Source organism: Cherax quadricarinatus, chromosome 37 (genome assembly GCF_038502225.1).
Source record: "Cherax quadricarinatus isolate ZL_2023a chromosome 37, ASM3850222v1, whole genome shotgun sequence".
NCBI classification, from domain to species: domain Eukaryota; kingdom Metazoa; phylum Arthropoda; class Malacostraca; order Decapoda; family Parastacidae; genus Cherax; species Cherax quadricarinatus.
Genome location: NC_091328.1, coordinates 10,831,287 through 10,849,196, shown reverse-complemented (window position 1 = coordinate 10,849,196; position 17,910 = coordinate 10,831,287). Strand labels below are relative to the sequence as shown.

General features: G+C 42.3%; 1 protein-coding gene across 4 annotated transcripts in view; it reads right to left on the bottom strand.

Moving 5' to 3' along the window:
• LOC128702646 (cell adhesion molecule Dscam2) overlaps nucleotides 1–17,910 on the bottom strand; it is a 720,609-nt gene that overhangs the window by 31,458 nt on the left and 671,241 nt on the right. For 3 of the 4 annotated variants that reach the window (XM_070091879.1, XM_070091878.1, XM_070091881.1), the window contains exons 22-24: nucleotides 11,509–11,687; nucleotides 8,657–8,806; nucleotides 1,112–1,267 (exon numbers count right to left, since the gene is read on the bottom strand). In XM_070091879.1, the coding sequence (XP_069947980.1) occupies nucleotides 1,112–1,267; nucleotides 8,657–8,806; nucleotides 11,509–11,687 (485 nt within the window). The remainder of the gene's footprint in view (nucleotides 1–1,111; nucleotides 1,268–8,656; nucleotides 8,807–11,508; nucleotides 11,688–17,910) is intronic. The other variant, XM_070091880.1, reaches the window with a different exon arrangement.

Here is a 17,910-nt window from a genome sequence, read left to right as displayed (position 1 = left end):
TTTTTTTCTATACCTGGCTTCTCCTTGGGAAAGCCTAGCAGCGTGTTTCTCTCTATTAGCAAAAGAAGGACTGAGCCTCAACTGCTCCTTCAGCTGAATAACCAAAGCTGGTTTAGCTTGTTTCATATATAATAACTTGGATTCTCCAGTAAGCATGTTAGTCATTATGAGAGTCAAGAGCCTTCACAGATGACACAGAATATGCGATAATCTAGATCACTGAAAACTCTTCTTGAGCGAAACCTACTAACAAAGCCTTACGTTGTTTCACGTGCGTTTGTCATCTGTTAGCGTTCATATCCTCTTACACTTCAACCTATCAATTGGAAATGAAATCCGGACGACGTTTCGTTCAGTCCTGGACCATCATTATCATCAAGCGATTTGACGTTGGCCCATTCTGGACCGAAAGGTGGTCCAGTTTCCATTTATAACTTATGTGTTAGTTGTAAATTGTTGCAATGGTTCAAAGATATTCTAAGCAAGGAGACCCTTTATTTTAGACGTCACCCACACTGGGGCTTTATTATTTACACTGGGGGCTATAATCCACTGCGGGTTATAAGGCACCACAGTGGAGGCTTTATTTTTCAAAGTGGGGGCTTTATTTCCAATGGTGGGGGCTTTATTACCCACAGTGAGGTTTTATTACCCACGGTGGGGCCTTATTACCCAGAGTGTGGCTTTATTACCCAAAGTTGGGATCCTTTTACTCACAGTGAGGCTTTATTACCCACAGTGGGGGCTTTATTACCCGCAGAGGGGACTTTATTACCCACGCTGATCCTTTAAAACCCAAAGTGGTGTTTTATTAGGTACTATATCAAATCATATATAGAAAGCTGGGTTACTGATATAAAGTACTGAGGTACAGCTTCTTCTAATTTGCTTTCTAATAACTATTAAAATATGGATTATTATTTTTAGATTCACGAGGAATTGCTAAGCCCGTAAGGGTCATACATGGAATGAGTGGAAGGGGTGGAAGAATGGGGAAAGGGGACGAGTAATCGGATTTGATCCTAGGGACGGATAGGAGGAAGGTGTCTTCAGTTCCTTGGATGAAGGAACTGATGCCAGAAAGGGCTGAGAGAGATTATAGAGGTCATACCATCCTCTCTGGTGGTGCAGGTGAGGTCAGGAGAGGTCACGCCGGGACCTGCTCGGGTCACTGCTGCAACGGTGACCGTGTAATTGGTCCAAGGTCTTAGTCCTCCTACACTTTCCTCACGTCCGTTGGTCATTCTCGTCAGCTCCTCTACCTCTTCTGGAGGAAAAGAGAAAGAATTATAATTATGTAACGGGATAACCCAATAATTATGTAGCCACCGTTTGGCGGCCCCAGTTCAAAACTAGAGCTGAGAAAGGACCCCAATGGAAATAAGTCACTGACTTTTTTTGGGTTATCCTAGGTTCTATACACATATGTTACTATGTATGATAATGTATGTAACTATTTGTGCATACCAGAATAAACTTACTTATTATTATTAAGATTGTCATGCCATTAAATAATTTGAGTGACAGCCGTTTTCTCTAAGAAAATCTTTACATTCATAGAAAATGAAAAGGCATATTTGTGAGGCATACTCCTCAAGGGCGGGTCCTCGACGCTGAGAAGAGGCTCTTGAGCCAAGGAATTAAACCTGACTCTCCCCTTCCTTCTATCGAACACGATTACCTCCCATTCCCTAGGCGCTACGGGTTTAGTGCTCCTCCAATGAATAATAATAATAATAATAATGTAATAATAAAACAATAATAATACGAGACCATTAAAATACCTAATGAACAAGTAAGATAAGATAAGATTTCGTTCGGATTTTTAACCCCGGAGGGTTAGCCACCCAGGATAACCCAAGAAAGTCAGTGCGTCATCGAGGACTGCCTAACTTATTTCCATTGGGGTCTGTGGAAAATTTTTTGATTTTCCGAAACTATAGTGCCTAATAGGTGTTTAATGTGTCTATATGGGTCAAAAATGTATTTGAAAATAAGAGTAGAACCAAGAGTTCCCTTTGCGCATGCGCGGATGTGCGGGGGGGAGGGCGCGTATTGTTTTGAATGGTGGTGAGGAAGCTGAGAAAACATGGAACCACGAAATTGACGTTCACGGTGGCCTAAGGATTAATATAGGCCTCATTTCATAATAAGAAGTGTCGTAATTGTTCCTGGTGGAGAGTGAGGGAACGGGATTTACGGGACCACAGTAATAGAGTGGTAAAAGTGTGATAAGAGAAGGAGCGGGTGACTGACGCGCCACAATGGACTGTGTCCTGGGGAAAATTACCCTTGGATTAATCATCACTCATCGGTCTCAGATCTTAATGGAGTGACCTCTAATTTGTATAATAGTTATGAGACGTTAAATCGGCTTGTGAATTGTAATGTAATTAATGATAATAACGCTAAGTTAAGAGAATATGTGAAGTGAAATAAGTCGTTTGCTCCGAGTGAACACGCTAGACCTCGTTGTTAACGAGACGAGGAAAGGGAAACTCCTTGAGTCACGACGTCTAAAGCAGGACAAACCAGCGGATACCTCGTCCTGCTGGAATGAGAATCGTGTCGGTGTAGCAGGACATCGAAAATGAGATGGTGAATCAAGAAATGAGGAATATCAATCACCCACAGTTAAGTAACCCTTCTAGTTATAGCAACCTTAGACTGGCCAGTAGTGGTATGTTATAATTAGATAGGTTACGAGTGATCCAGCTACATCAAGTGACCACCAGAGAACATCTGGTAAGTAGTGGGATTATGTACAAATGTTTTCCTTGACGGATGTATCCATGTGTGTCCTACCCCCCCCCCCCTTCATTCAGTTAAACTAATATAATCTATACAGTCCACAATTAATTAGTAGCACCGTACTTGTGGGTGCTACCCAATCCATACTGGTCTCGGATAGATATGGATAAGATTGTGAGGTCGAGGGGACCACTTGGTGCGACCAGGGGTGGTTAAGTTTTCTCACATGTCTACACGGGGTGACTACGGTAAACAATATGATTGTCTCCCAATGAGATTACTGGTATGTATATAATGTTGAGGTACATACAGGTAAGCAACCTAGAAAATTTTCCAAATCTGCCCGTTGGTCCTTCGAAAACGGATGCAATCAGTGAAAAAATTAATTGAATTAATTACTTAATAATTAAGTGACTGATTGAAGGAAGTGGGTGTAGGGTGCACAAGTTTAATCGATCGTGTGATGGATGACAATTAGCCCAATTAATTGCTAGCACATGTGTGGCTAGGATTTATACAAGAGTAAAGTGCAAGAATTACTCTTATAAGGCGCCTACTTAAGTTGTATAATCAGTGATTAATAATTCTCTAACCATGACTGGATCTAATGGAGTTAATGTGGCTGACAAGTCCGTGAATTTTAGAGTAATGAAAGCATCATTACAGGCTATTAAAAGCCATGTGACGAAGGCATTTGATTTAGTGAATCAAAGAACCGTGAACCCTAATGAATTAAAGTTATATTTAGATGCTTTAGAGAGTAGATTTGATTGGTACAAATTGTGGTTTAAAGACTGTGAAAGAGATCTGCTAGAGAATTGTGCAGATGGAATGGAAATGAATGTTTTAATTAATCAACATTACGAATTGGAAGAAAAACTGTCTTGTAAAAGTAAGGCTTTGAATAAATTAAAGGGTGTAAGCCAGGCAGTTGATCAACCTATTAATGCAAAGGGTGTGTTTGCCAAAACCTCCGTAGTACGGTCTGGAGGAAATCAGACTAGGTCGGCAGGAATTAATTGTTCAATTGCAGACCAGTCAGCCAAACAGTTCTAAGGATATAACACATAATGACTCTGAAGTATCTGTCAAGCCTCAAAAGGGAAAAATAATCCCAGTGGTAATAATCATAGTTAAGAGTTAAATAGGCACATATCAAGTCAGGAATCAGTAATAGTGGTTCCTCACATCAAGGTAAGAGGAATAAGTACCTCAGTAAGTGTAACCCAGTTAATAAGAGGTCAGGCAAGGAAAAGAGAGACTGCCTCTTCTGCCAGGGTACTCATTTCACTAAAAATTGTAATGCCTGTAATTCATGGGATATTAAAGTGGAAAGAATGAAAGAACTTGACAGATTTATCAGATGTCTAGACAATCATAATGTAAAGGATTGTCATACCAAATTGAACAGTTGCTATCAATGCAACAAGGGAAAGCACCATACAGTTATGTGCAGGGTTGTATGTGATTCTTATAATAATGGTGACAATAATGATAATGTTAATAACCCTGACACTACAGTGACTGATGTAAAGGTTGCAGCTAATGGCAATAATGATGGCCTAGCTGAGGTAGCCTTGACGGTGTTGGATGTAAAAATTCAGGATAAAGGGCATAAATCCAAAACCATACGGCGTCACTCTCCTCAACACTGGTACGGGCCATGTAATATATGGCAGACTACCGCCTAGTAATAATGACTAGAGGAAGTAGTGAATACGGTCACGGTGTCTTACTCATGAAAGGTCAACCCAGTACAAGTATTCTTCTATCGAGAATGATGTTGAACCAGTCTAATTTGTGGGAGCTGGACAGCATAGGGATTAATGTAAATGAGGAAAGTCCAAATGATTCCTTTACTCAGGAACAATACCTGAAGGATGTTAAATGTGAATCTGGACATTACTGGGTGCGACTTCCGTGGAAGCTTGACCGTCCAGAATTACCTACTAATTATAGGATGGCGTATGGACAGTTAAAGGGCCCAGCTCTGCGAACTGAGCAAGACACCAAAATTGTTGACTGCTTATAATGATATAATTAATAAGCAGTTAAATAATAAATTGTTCTTACTTCAGGCGACGATAAATGCACACCTTAAATGCACAGGCGGTCCACTGAGCGAAGTAATTGGGTAAATAATCTTATGTGGACAATTTCCGGGTGTGACGTCAACTGAAGAGGAACTAATGAGGATATGTGAAGGGGTTAATGAAATAATGAAGAAATGTGCTGGGACTGACTTGGGATACTGAGAGACTTGTTATTGTTAAAGTCTCAAAATTCCAGTATGCCCAATAAATTAATCCAGGGAGCATAGGCTTATGCCCCTGAGAGAATGGAACACTAATTAGTCCATTTTGAGGGTTCAATAAATATGGATGGCCATGGAGTTGGTGCCTATATGCAGTAATGTGCTGGGGCTGACTTGGGATACTGAGAGACTTGTTATTGGTAAAGTCTCAAAATTCCAGTATGCCCAATAACTTAATCCAGGGAGCATAGGCTTATGCCCCTGAGAGAATGGAACACCAATTAGTCCATTTTGAGAGTTCAATAAATATGGGTGGCCAGTGAAGATGGGAAAATTGTACTCCACATTATGTAAGTCGTCTAGCAACGACCTCCGCCCGGCCGCAGTGTGGAAAATTTTTTGATTTTCCGAAACTATAGTGCCTAATAGGTGTTTAATGTGTCTATATGGGTCAAAAATGTATTTGAAAATAAGAGTAGAACCAAGAGTTCCCTTTGCGCATGCGCGGATGTGCGGGGGGGAGGGCGCGTATTGTTTTGAATGGTGGTGAGGAAGCTGAGAAAACATGGAACCACGAAATTGACGTTCACGGTGGCCTAAGGATTAATATAGGCCTCATTTCATAATAAGAAGTGTCGTAATTGTTCCTGGTGGAGAGTGAGGGAACGGGATTTACGGGACCACAGTAATAGAGTGGTAAAAGTGTGATAAGAGAAGGAGCGGGTGACTGACGCGCCACAATGGACTGTGTCCTGGGGAAAATTACCCTTGGATTAATCATCACTCATCGGTCTCAGATCTTAATGGAGTGACCTCTAATTTGTATAATAGTTATGAGACGTTAAATCGGCTTGTGAATTGTAATGTAATTAATGATAATAACGCTAAGTTAAGAGAATATGTGAAGTGAAATAAGTCGTTTGCTCCGAGTGAACACGCTAGACCTCGTTGTTAACGAGACGAGGAAAGGGAAACTCCTTGAGTCACGACGTCTAAAGCAGGACAAACCAGCGGATACCTCGTCCTGCTGGAATGAGAATCGTGTCGGTGTAGCAGGACATCGAAAATGAGATGGTGAATCAAGAAATGAGGAATATCAATCACCCACAGTTAAGTAACCCTTCTAGTTATAGCAACCTTAGACTGGCCAGTAGTGGTATGTTATAATTAGATAGGTTACGAGTGATCCAGCTACATCAAGTGACCACCAGAGAACATCTGGTAAGTAGTGGGATTATGTACAAATGTTTTCCTTGACGGATGTATCCATGTGTGTCCTACCCCCCCCCCTTCATTCAGTTAAACTAATATAATCTATACAGTCCACAATTAATTAGTAGCACCGTACTTGTGGGTGCTACCCAATCCATACTGGTCTCGGATAGATATGGATAAGATTGTGAGGTCGAGGGGACCACTTGGTGCGACCAGGGGTGGTTAAGTTTTCTCACATGTCTACACGGGGTGACTACGGTAAACAATATGATTGTCTCCCAATGAGATTACTGGTATGTATATAATGTTGAGGTACATACAGGTAAGCAACCTAGAAAATTTTCCAAAGGGTCCTTAATCTTGTCCCCCAGGATGCGACCCACACCAGTCGACTAACACCCAGGTACCTATTTGCTGCTAGGTGAACAGGACAAGAGGTGTAAGGAAACGTGTCGAATGTTTCCACCCTCCGGGAATCGAACCCGGGCCCTCCGTGTGTGAAGCGGGAGCTTTAGCCACCAGGCCACCGGGCCACCGGGCATCATACATAATTTAAATTTTTAATGATTTCATATGGTAAATTATATAGAATTTAACCCGGGATAACCCATTAATTTGATGATTTAATGATGTTCATTTAGGTTTAAGTCATTTTATAAACATTTTGCACATACATACTTTACAGGTATATATACACATCCAGCAGTGTATATGCACTGAGAGTATATTTGAATCTCTCTTTCAGGACTTAAAAGTATTCTTGACTGGTGGTGAACAGGTTACTTGTAGTTAATAAACGTTAAATCCAATTAAATACCCAGTCACATAAAATATATTATTGAATCGTACACAAAATCAATATAGGAATATCTTGATGACGAAACATGAGAATCTCAAGTTGAAATATATCATTCTACTTTGCTTTATCTGATTATCTCGGCTGGAGTTTACCTGGAGAGAGTTTCGGGGGTCAACGCCCCCGCGGCCCGGTCTGTGACCAGGCCTCCTGGTGGATCAGTGCCTGATCAACCAGGCTGTTGCTGCTGGCTGCACGCAAACCAACGTACGAGCCACAGCCCGGCTGATCAGGAACTGACTTTAGGTGCTTGTCCAGTGCCAGCTTGAAGACTGCCAGGGGTCTGTTGGTAATCCCCCTTATGTGTGCTGGGAGGCAGTTGAACAGTCTCGGGCCCCTGACACTTATTGTATGGTCTCTTAACGTGCTAGTGACACCCCTGCTTTTCATTGGGGGGATGGTGCATCGTCTGCCAAGTCTTTTGCTTTCGTAGTGAGTGATTTTCGTGTGCAAGTTCGGTACTAGTCCCTCTAGGATTTTCCAGGTGTATATAATCATGTATCTCTCCCTCCTGCGTTCCAGGGAATACAGGTTTAGAAACCTCAAGCGCTCCCAGTAATTGAGGTGTTTTATCTCCGTTATGCGCGCCGTGAAAGTTCTCTGTACATTTTCTAGGTCGGCAATTTCACCTGCCTTGAAAGGTGCTGTTAGAGTGCAGCAATATTCCAGCCTAGATAGAACAAGTGACCTGAAGAGTGTCATCATGGGCTTGGCCTCCCTAGTTTTGAAGGTTCTCATTATCCATCCTGTCATTTTTCTAGCAGATGCGATTGATACAATGTTATGGTCCTTGAAGGTGAGATCCTCCGACATAATCACTCCCAGGTCTTTGACGTTGGTGTTTCGCTCTATTTCGTGGCCAGAATTTGTTTTGTACTCTGATGAAGATTTAATTTCCTCATGTTTACCATATCTGAGTAATTGAAATTTCTCATCGTTGAACTTCATATTGTTTTCTGCAGCCCACTGAAAGATTTGGTTGATGTCCGCCTGGAGCCTTGCAGTGTCTGATTAAATTGATAAGATAAAATTAGACTTATTCATGATACCTACATATGATTTTACAGATTTATACAGTTAATCAGGGGTTACAACCATCATGATTTCTACAAGCATAAGCTCAGAGATAAGTATGATTGATTTAACGTAAGATAAAACACAAAAAAAATCATAGTGAATTATTTCTACGCGAAGCCTGATCACAGACCGGGCCGTGGGGGCGCTGACCCCTGAAACCTTCTCCAGGTATACTCCAAGTATACTGATGTCAGTATCGTAATTGTTTTTATGTCTGTAAAGTAAAAGAACACAAGTGCAACTAATGTGACATTTTATTGTGGCAACGTTTCGCTCTCCAGGAGCTTTGTTAAGCCGTTGCCACCATAAAATATCACATTAGTTGCACTTATGTCCTTACTTTTCATATAGTCGGTAATTATTTCTACTAACATATATACAACTTTTTTTATGTCTGTTAATATACTCATTATTTTCACCAAATTTTAAGGAGACCTCACCAAGGCTTTCCCAACAATTGCTCAAAAAAAAAAAAACAAGAAATTGGATGGATATCTACTTACCTGTCGAGTCATCAAGACGTGTGAGAGACAGGCGGTAGCCTTGCAGGAGGCCGTTATGATCTATAGGAGAGGGAGGCGCCCACCTCACCAGCAGCGAGGTACCTCCAGCACCCCCGCTGCACTCCACACCCACAGGAGGCGCTGAAGGTACTGTTAAAAAATAAGAATATCTATACAAACCTGCCTTTGTAGACTGCTGAAGCAACCTACTATCCTCGTTTTATGTTTGTTTTTGAAGTTATACTCTACGTCGGTTTCTTAAGTTATTTTTCTAAACGAGATTTTAAATATTTTAAGGTAGGCTGGGTTAATTTAGGTTAGGGTAGATTAGGCTTAAATTAGATAAAGGTATATTAGGTTCGGTAACGTTAAGATAGGATAGGTTGGGTTAGGCTCGGTGTAGTGAGGTTAGAGTATATAAACCTGTATAAGTTTATATATAACCACAAATAATCATCGGTTTTTATTACTGTTCGTTTCATCATTATGTTTAGAAAATCCAGGAAATGAAATAATAAATAATTCCCAGGTGTAATTTCAGGTCCAGGACTCCGGTGGTAAATTAGGTTTCTTAAAATGAATTGCATCACCATAATACATGAAACTCGAAACTCGTGTGGGTAATTCTGTGCAAGAAGTGCCGTAGGCTTTATTCACTACCTTAAATGACAAAAAAAATGGTCTGTATTAAAACATCTCTTTTTTCCTGGCCAAAACTGTATCTTTGGTTTAGTTAATTTTGAAAATTTGGATTCCCTGGGTAATTCTGGCTATTCCGATCACTTGAAAAATACTAACCTTGAACGTGTGATCATTACTAACATTTCTCGAACGTCTGTTAGTTCTGATGATTAGTTCATTATCGAACTTCTGGTAGTTCCGATCATTACTAACAGTTTTCGAACGTCTGTTATTTCTGATCATTACTTTTATCGAACATCTGGTAATTTTTTCTTTTACACAGAATTTGACAAGGTTAGGGTAAGGGTTCCTAATTTTATTTCCAAGCTAAGAGCTGTTACCTACATCAGTTCATTTGAAAGCCTGATCATTACTAACATTTTTCGAACGCCTGTCAGTTCTCATCTTACTTCGACAGTTTGAAAATTTCTAACAACGTTTTTCTGGATATCTTGTCAATACTTACATCTAAATATAAGAACTTAAACAGGAAGAGTTAATAAGAACAAAAGACCAACAGGAAGAGTTAGTAAAAACGCAAAAAAAAAAAACGAGGTAAAAATCAATAAATACACATAAACTACCAATGAGAAGATCAGAAAAGGAACATAAGCAGCAAACATCAAAACCTATAAGTAACATAAACCAAGAAGTGCTGAGGTCTTTATTTACCGTCTTAATGACAAAAAAATGGTCTATATTCAAAACAGGTTTTTTTTTCATTTCTGGCCAAAAGTGTAACTTTTTCTTATACTGCAACGGAGTGACGGAGGATTTACTTTACAATATCGTAAAGGAAAGAGACATTTTATCAATCTCTCTCGGGAATATTCTGAGAGAATGGAAAGTTGTTGGTGTCGGACCGTGACAGGCACATACAGTGGGTCCTCTGACGCCTTGCACGGGATTGACACTCACTTGCAGATTAATACTGCAGTTGGGGATATATTGGCCCCAGCCGGCCGTCACTCTCCGGTGGTGAGCGGTTCAGGGATAAGGCGTCTTCTTGCGGGAATGTGTTAGTTACTAGTTGTCATGGGCAGTTGTCGATAGACACTTTGTCTTTGGGTGTTTTCTGTGTACTCACCTATTTGTGGTTGCAGGGGTCGAGTCTTAGCTCCTGGCCGTGTGTGTGTGTGTAAAGAAGTATTTCCTAACATCTCTTTGGCTCCGTGTACTTGAGACCCGCGTCACAAACAGACTTTCCCTGGCCACCCTGTCAATTTCTCTTAGTATTTCGTGTCATGATTATGTCACCTTTCGTCCTTCTGTCCTCTAGTATCGTCAGGTTGTGTGTGTATGTGTTAGTTACTAGTTTGTCAAAGACACTTGACGATAGACACTTGGCCTGTTTTAGATTTGTATGTGTGTGTATTGACTGTTGCTGCAGTCATATATATTTACATACATATTTAACAATGACTATGACGCAGCGGCCCGCCTTCATTATACGGATTATTGTACCATGGCTTATGAAAGACAAACACACACACACACACACACACACACACACACACACACACACAAACACACACACACACATCGACAATAACCTTTGACAGCTGCTAACGTACACATGAACACCGGAAGATTAGAGAATCGGAGTGACATAATACCGATACACAAAATATTCAGAATATCATATAGATTGAAGTGGACCAAGTTGTCTGAGTTGCGAGGAGAGAGATGAGAGATCCAAGCAAGAGAGAGAGAGAGAGAGAGAGAGAGAGAGAGAGAGAGAGAGAGAGAGAGAGAGAGAGAGAGAGAGAGAGAGAGAGAGAGAGAGAGAGAGAGAGAGAAACAGTGAAATAGAGAAACAGAGAGAGAGAAAGAGAGACAGAGAGGGCACATGAACCAAAACACGATAAGAAATACTTTTTTTTTTTTCGTTCTCGGAGATATCTGTAAATGAAGAAAATGTAAAACGAGAAGCATTGTAACAATATTTAGAAAAATAAGGATATATAAAACTACACATGAATCTACATAGATTAGAGAACAGGCGTTAATGGGGACATAGTTTCGCTGTGTGTAAAGATTTATGATCTTGATAAAGTCATTTTACTTGATGAGGTTGTATACAGAATGAAGCGTTGTCCCAGTACGCCACTTAGATCCGTGTCCCAGGTAGTTTGTGAACTAATATTATGGTCCCAGGAAGAGGTACTTACCGTCCTCTGTGGTTCTGACGACCACGGGAGGAGACAGTGGCCCGGCCCCATGAGAGTTGTACGCCCTCACCACCACGGCGTACTGCACCCACGCCCTCAGGCCGGATACCACCTCACGCCCACCTCCGCCTCCTCCCACGCCCACCACGCTGTAATTGTACGTTCCCTCGCCGCCCAGGCTGGAAGAAAGACCCTCTCTGATCAAAGATACATAAGGACATTAACTGTACAATACACTTACACTTACGTTAACGATAAGATACTTGTACTGACTTAAACAGTTAGGAAACACTTATTATAATTTTAACTATAAAACAGGTTAACAATTACTTTAACAATAAAATATACTTGCAGTGTTTCTGACAATAAAATATACTTTCACTAACAATAATGCACTTACAGTAACAAGCAACAGATATACTTGTTTTGATTAACAATGAGACACTCATGATTTTAACTATAAGGGACATTTACAATTGCTTTTGTTATGAGACAAGCATTTTCGGAGATGGTGACTGATATTCGCAGGGCGTTCTCAAAATGAAACAAGACAAACATGATGCCAGGAAACAGGGAAGTTTAAGAGGCACCTAAGTACCCTTGTCTTCTAATAATATGTTCATTTTCCTGAACATGTTATTAGAAGACAGGGGTACTGATGTGCCCGTTAAGTTTGACTCTCAATTGACTTCGGTCACTAACTGGAAAACTGAAAGATCATCATCGGAAAATCCAGATATAAAAGACATTAAAGACAAGAAACTCGTAAGAATAATTACAAACGAAGTATTTCTAAAGAGGTACCAAATAGTAAGAAAATAAAGGATAAACAGAGGAGTGGAACTGATGATCGGTAACCAGTGAATAGATCATAGTGTACATAGCAACATAGTAGTCCTTGCTTATTCAAAGGTAACAATGCTGGGAACATAGGCCAATCCCGTCTAACAAGAGATTTTTTAACCATAAGAAAAATGACTGGGATAACTGGGACCGTCCGAACAGTGGATTGAAAACGTGTCAACAAGACTGAGACGAGACAAGCCAGAAACACTTGACCTGGCTTACAGTCTGAGCGAAAATGACATATGAGAAATCGATTTGGAGAGCCAGCAGGTGCCAGTGATGTCATGCACATATCAGTGATGATGGAGTAAGAGAGCCAGCAGGTGCCAGTGATGCCATGCACATGTCAGTGATGATGGAGTAAGAGAGCCAGCAGGTGCCAGTGATGTCATGCACATGTCAGTTATGATGGAGTAAGAGAGCCAGCAGGTGCCAGTGATGTCATGCACATGTCAGTGATGATGGAGTAAGAGAGCCAGCAGGTGCCAGTGATGTCATGCACATGTCAGTGATGATGGAGTAAGAGAGCCAGCAGGTGCCAGTGATGTCATGCACATGTCAGTGATGATGGAGTAAGAGAGCCAGCAGGTGCCAGTGATATCATGCACATATCAGTGATGATGGAGTAAGAGAGCCAGCAGGTGCCAGTGATGTCATGCACATGTCAGTGATGATGGAGTAAGAGAGCCAGCAGGTGCCAGTGATGTCATGCACATGTCAGTGATGATGGAGTAAGAGAACCAGTGATGTCATGCACATACTAGTGATGATGCAGTAAGAGAGCCACCTGGTGCCAGTGATGTCATGTACATATCAGTGATGATGCAACAGCGGACAGCAGGTGTCAGCTGCCATGCACCACCAAGTTGCTTTTTAAGATAATGTGGGGAAGGGAACGACATTTAGAGCAGAACAAACCTTCACGAAGACAACATTTCACTCACGAAGGCCTTCACTATGTCAGGACCTGATATAACTCTTCTTAAGAAAAGTGTCATTTTAATTAAGAGTTTGTTCTAAGAGTCTATATTTATCAGTACTCTTCCTTCCCACCGGGAAAAAGGGAGTGAGAGATAAACAGGAAGCCAAACTAATGAAGAGATCTCGAAGGTAAGAAAATTCTCTTGAAAGAAGTGCAACTGGAAACGAAAATGGACGGTAAGATAGCACAAGAGGTAAAGGAGATAACAGGCACAGCTGGAAAATGGACGGTAAGATAGCTTAAGAGGTAAAAGAGATAACAGGCACAGCTGGAAAATGGACGGTAAGATAGCATAAGAGGTAAAAGAGATAACAGGCACAGCTGGAAAATGGACGGTAAGATAGCTTAAGAGGTAAAGGAGATAACAGGCACAGCTGGAAAATGGACGGTAAGATAGCTTAAGAGGTAAAAGAGATAACAGGCACAGCTGGAAAATGGACGGTAAGATAGCTTAAGAGGTAAAGGAGATAACAGGCACAGCTGGAAAATGGACGGTAAGATAGCTTAAGAGGTAAAAGAGATAACAGGCACAGCTGGAAAATGGACGGTAAGATAGCATAAGAGGTAAAAGAGATAACAGGCACAGCTGGAAAATGGACGGTAAGATAGCATAAGAGGTAAAAGAGATAACAGGCACAGCTGGAAAATGGACGGTAAGATAGCATAAGAGGTAAAAGAGATAACAGGCACAGCTGGAAAATGGACGGTAAGATAGCTTAAGAGGTAAAGGAGATAACAGGCACAGCTGGAAAATGGACGGTAAGATAGCTTAAGAGGTAAAGGAGATAACAGGCACAGCTGGAAAATGGACGGTAAGATAGCTTAAGAGGTAAAGGAGATAACAGGCACAGCTGGAAAAGACGAAATAAGAGAACCAATGAGAGCCATTATTCAAATAAAATGTTGAGAAAGGAGATACATGAGGAGCATAAGCAACAAAGAGTGATAAAAACGACAAAGACCAGGGTAATGAGTAGCTAGGAACCAATATGTAAAAGTATATGATGGGAAGCTAAGGGACAATCGAAAATTAAATATATCATACAGGGTGAGACAGTGGGACGTGACGGGTTGTGTTACCGTGTTGTGTTGTGTGTGCGTGTGTACTCACCTATTTGTACTCACCTATTTGTGGTTGCAGGGGTCGAGTCCTAGCTCCTGGCCCCGCCTCTTCACCGGTTGCTACTAGACCCTCTCTCTCCCCGCTCCATGAGCTTTATCAAACCTCGTCTTAAAACTGTGTATGGTTCCTGCCTCCACTACGTCATTTTCTAGGCTATTCCACTGCCTTACAACTCTATGACTGAAGAAATACTTCCTACTATCTCTCTGACTCATTTGTGTCTTCAACTTCCAATTGTGGCCTCTTGTTTCTGTGTCCCCTCCCTGGAACATCCTGTCCTTGTCCACCTTGTCTATTCCACGCAGTATTTTATATGTCGTTATCATGTCTCCCCTGACCCTCCTGTCCTCCAGTGTCGTCAGGCCGATTTCCCTTAATCTTTCTTCATAGGACATTCCCCTTAGCTCTGGAACTAACCTTGTTGCAAACCTTTGTACTTTCTCTAGTTTCTTGACGTGCTTTATCAAGTGCGGGTTCCAAACAGGTGCTGCATACTCCAGTATGGGCCTGACATACACGGTGTACAGTGTCTTGAATGATTCCTTACTAAGGTGTCGGAATGCTGTTCTCAGGTTTGCCAGGCGCCCATATGCTGCAGCAGTTATCTGATTGATGTGTGCTTCCGGAGACATGCTCGGTGTTATACTCACCCCAAGATCTTTCTCCTTGAGTGAGGTTTGCAGTCTTTGGCCACCTAGCCTATACTCTGTCTGTGGTCTTCTGTGCCCTTCCCCTATCTTCATGACTTTGCATTTGGCAGGATTAAATTCGAGAAGCCATTTGCTGGACCAGGTGTCCAGTCTGTCCAGGTCTCTTTGAAGTCCTGCCTGGTCCTCATCAGATTTAATTCTCCTCATTAACTTCACATCATCTGCAAACAGGGACACTTCTGAGTCTAACCCTTCCGTCATGTCGTTCACATATACCAAAAATAGCACTGGTCCTAGGACCGACCCCTGTGGGACCCCGCTCGTCACAGGTGCCCACTGTGATACATCATTACGTACCATGACTCGTTGTTGCCTCCCTGTCAGGTATTCTCTGATCCATTGCAGTGCCCTTCCTGTTATATGCGCCTGATGCTCTAGCTTCTGCACTAATCTCTTGTGAGGAACTGTGTCAAAGGCCTTCTTGCAGTCCAAGAAGATGCAATCAACCCACCCCTCTCTCTCTTGTCTTACTTCTGTTATTTTATCATAAAACTCCAGAAGGTGTGTGACACAGGATTTGCCTTCCGTGAATCCGTGCTGGTTGGCATTTATACTCCTGTTCCGTTCCAGGTGCTCCACCACTCTCCTCCTGATAATCTTCTCCATAATTTTGCATACTATACACGTCAATGACACAGGTCTATAGTTTAGTGCCTCTTTTCTGTCTCCTTTTTTGAAAATGGGAACTACATTTGCTGTCTTCCATACCTCAGGTAGTTGCCCAGTTTCCAGGGATGTGTTGAAGATTGTGGTAAGTGGTACGCACAACATATCTGCTCCCTCTCTAAGGACCCATGGAGAGATGTTGTCCGGTCCCATTGCCTTTGAGGTATCGATGTCCCTTAGCAGTTTCTTCACCTCCTCCTCATCTGTATGTATGTCGTCCAACACTTGTTGGTGTATTCCTTGTTGGTGTCCCCATCTGGTCTGTCCCCCCAGAGTCCTTCCTGTCTCTACTGTAAATACTTCCTTAAATCTCGTGTTGAGCTCCTCACATACCTCTTGATCGTTTCTTGTGAGTTCCCCACCTTCTTTCCTCAGCCTTATCACCTGGTCCTTGACTGTTGTCTTCTTCCTAATGTGGCTATACAGCAGTTTCGGGTCAGATTTGACTTTCGATGCTATGTCGTTTTCATACTGTCTCTGGGCCTCCCTCCTTATCTGCGCATACTCGTTTCTGGCTCTTCTACTAATCTCCTTGTTTTCCTGGGTCCTATGCCTCCTGTACCTTTTCCATTCTCTGTTGCACTTAGCTTTTGCCTCCCTACACCTTCGGGTAAACCAAGGACTCGTCTTGGTCTTCCTATTATTTCTGTTTCCCTTGGGAACAAAACTTTCCTCTGCCTCCTTGCACTTTGTTGCCACATATTCCATCATCTCGTTTACTGATTTTCCTACCATTTCTCTGTCCCACTGAACCTCCTGCAGGAAGTTTCTCATACCTGTGTAGTCCCCCCTTTTATAGTTTGGCCTGTCCCCTTCAGTTCCTGTTACCTTCTCCACTTGTAACTCTACTATATAGTCAAAACTCAGAACCACATGATCGCTAGCTCCAAGGGGCCTCTCGTAAGTGATGTCCTCGATGTCTGAACTGCTCAGGGTGAACACAAGATCCAGTCTTGCTGGCTCATCCTCCCCTCTCTCTCTGGTTGTGTCCCTGACATGTTGATGCATGAGGTTTTCAAGTACCACATCCATCATCTTTGCTCTCCATGTTTCGGGACCCCCATGTGGCTCCAGGTTTTCCCAGTCGATCTCCCTGTGGTTGAAATCGCCCATTACCAGTAACTTTGCTCTGCTCGAGTGAGCTCTTCTTGCCACCTCAGCCAGTGTGTCCACCATCACCCTGTTGTTTTCTTCGTACTCCTCTCTTGGCCTCCTGCAGTTCTGTGGTGGGTTATACATCACTCCAATGACTACTTTATGTTCTCCGGACTGAATTGTACCTACAATGTAGTCTCTTTCTCCAATCATGTCCATGCCTTCCATTTCCTCAAATCCCCATTGGTGTTTTATGAGCAGTGCAACCCCTCCTCCCCCTCTACTCCTTCTATCTTTCCTCAGGATCTGATATCCTGTTGGGAAGATTGTGTCTGTTATTATCTCAGCGAGTTTTGTTTCTGTGACTGCTATGATGTCTGGGGATTTTTCACTGATTCTTTCATTCCACTCCTCATGTTTATTCATTATTCCATCCGCATTTGTGTACCAAACCTTTAGTTTCTTTTCTATCATTGTGGTCATGCAAGTATATTGGGGTTGGGGGAGGGAGAGCCTTGGTGGGGGCCTATATGGGGCTGTGGTGTAGGTGGGGTATGTGTTGATGGGGGTGGGGTCAGAATGCCCATAAGGGACAGCTGTTGGGGTGAGGTTTGTGATATGGGGGTTGGTGGCAGAGGGAACAGTGAGTGGGTTGGAGTATAGGTTGCTCAGTTGCGTTGGGAATGTCGCGGGTGGGGTCTTTTGGTGGGAGATTCTGTGGGGTGTGTTTGCCCTTCCTCCTGTGTCTGGGTCCTGCTCATTTTCATTGCTTCTCGTTCCTCCTTGCGTCTCTGTACCCTCTCTTTCAGTGTAGTCCTTTCTTCTTGTGTTCTGTCGCGGTCGAGGTATACTCTCTGGTACCCCTCTTTGTCTCTCAGTCTTGCTTTCTCTTGCAGAATCCTGATTCGAACTGATTCTTCCTTGAAAGTTACTCTGACAGGCCGTATCCTTCCACTCGCAAACCACCCAATTCTCTGAAA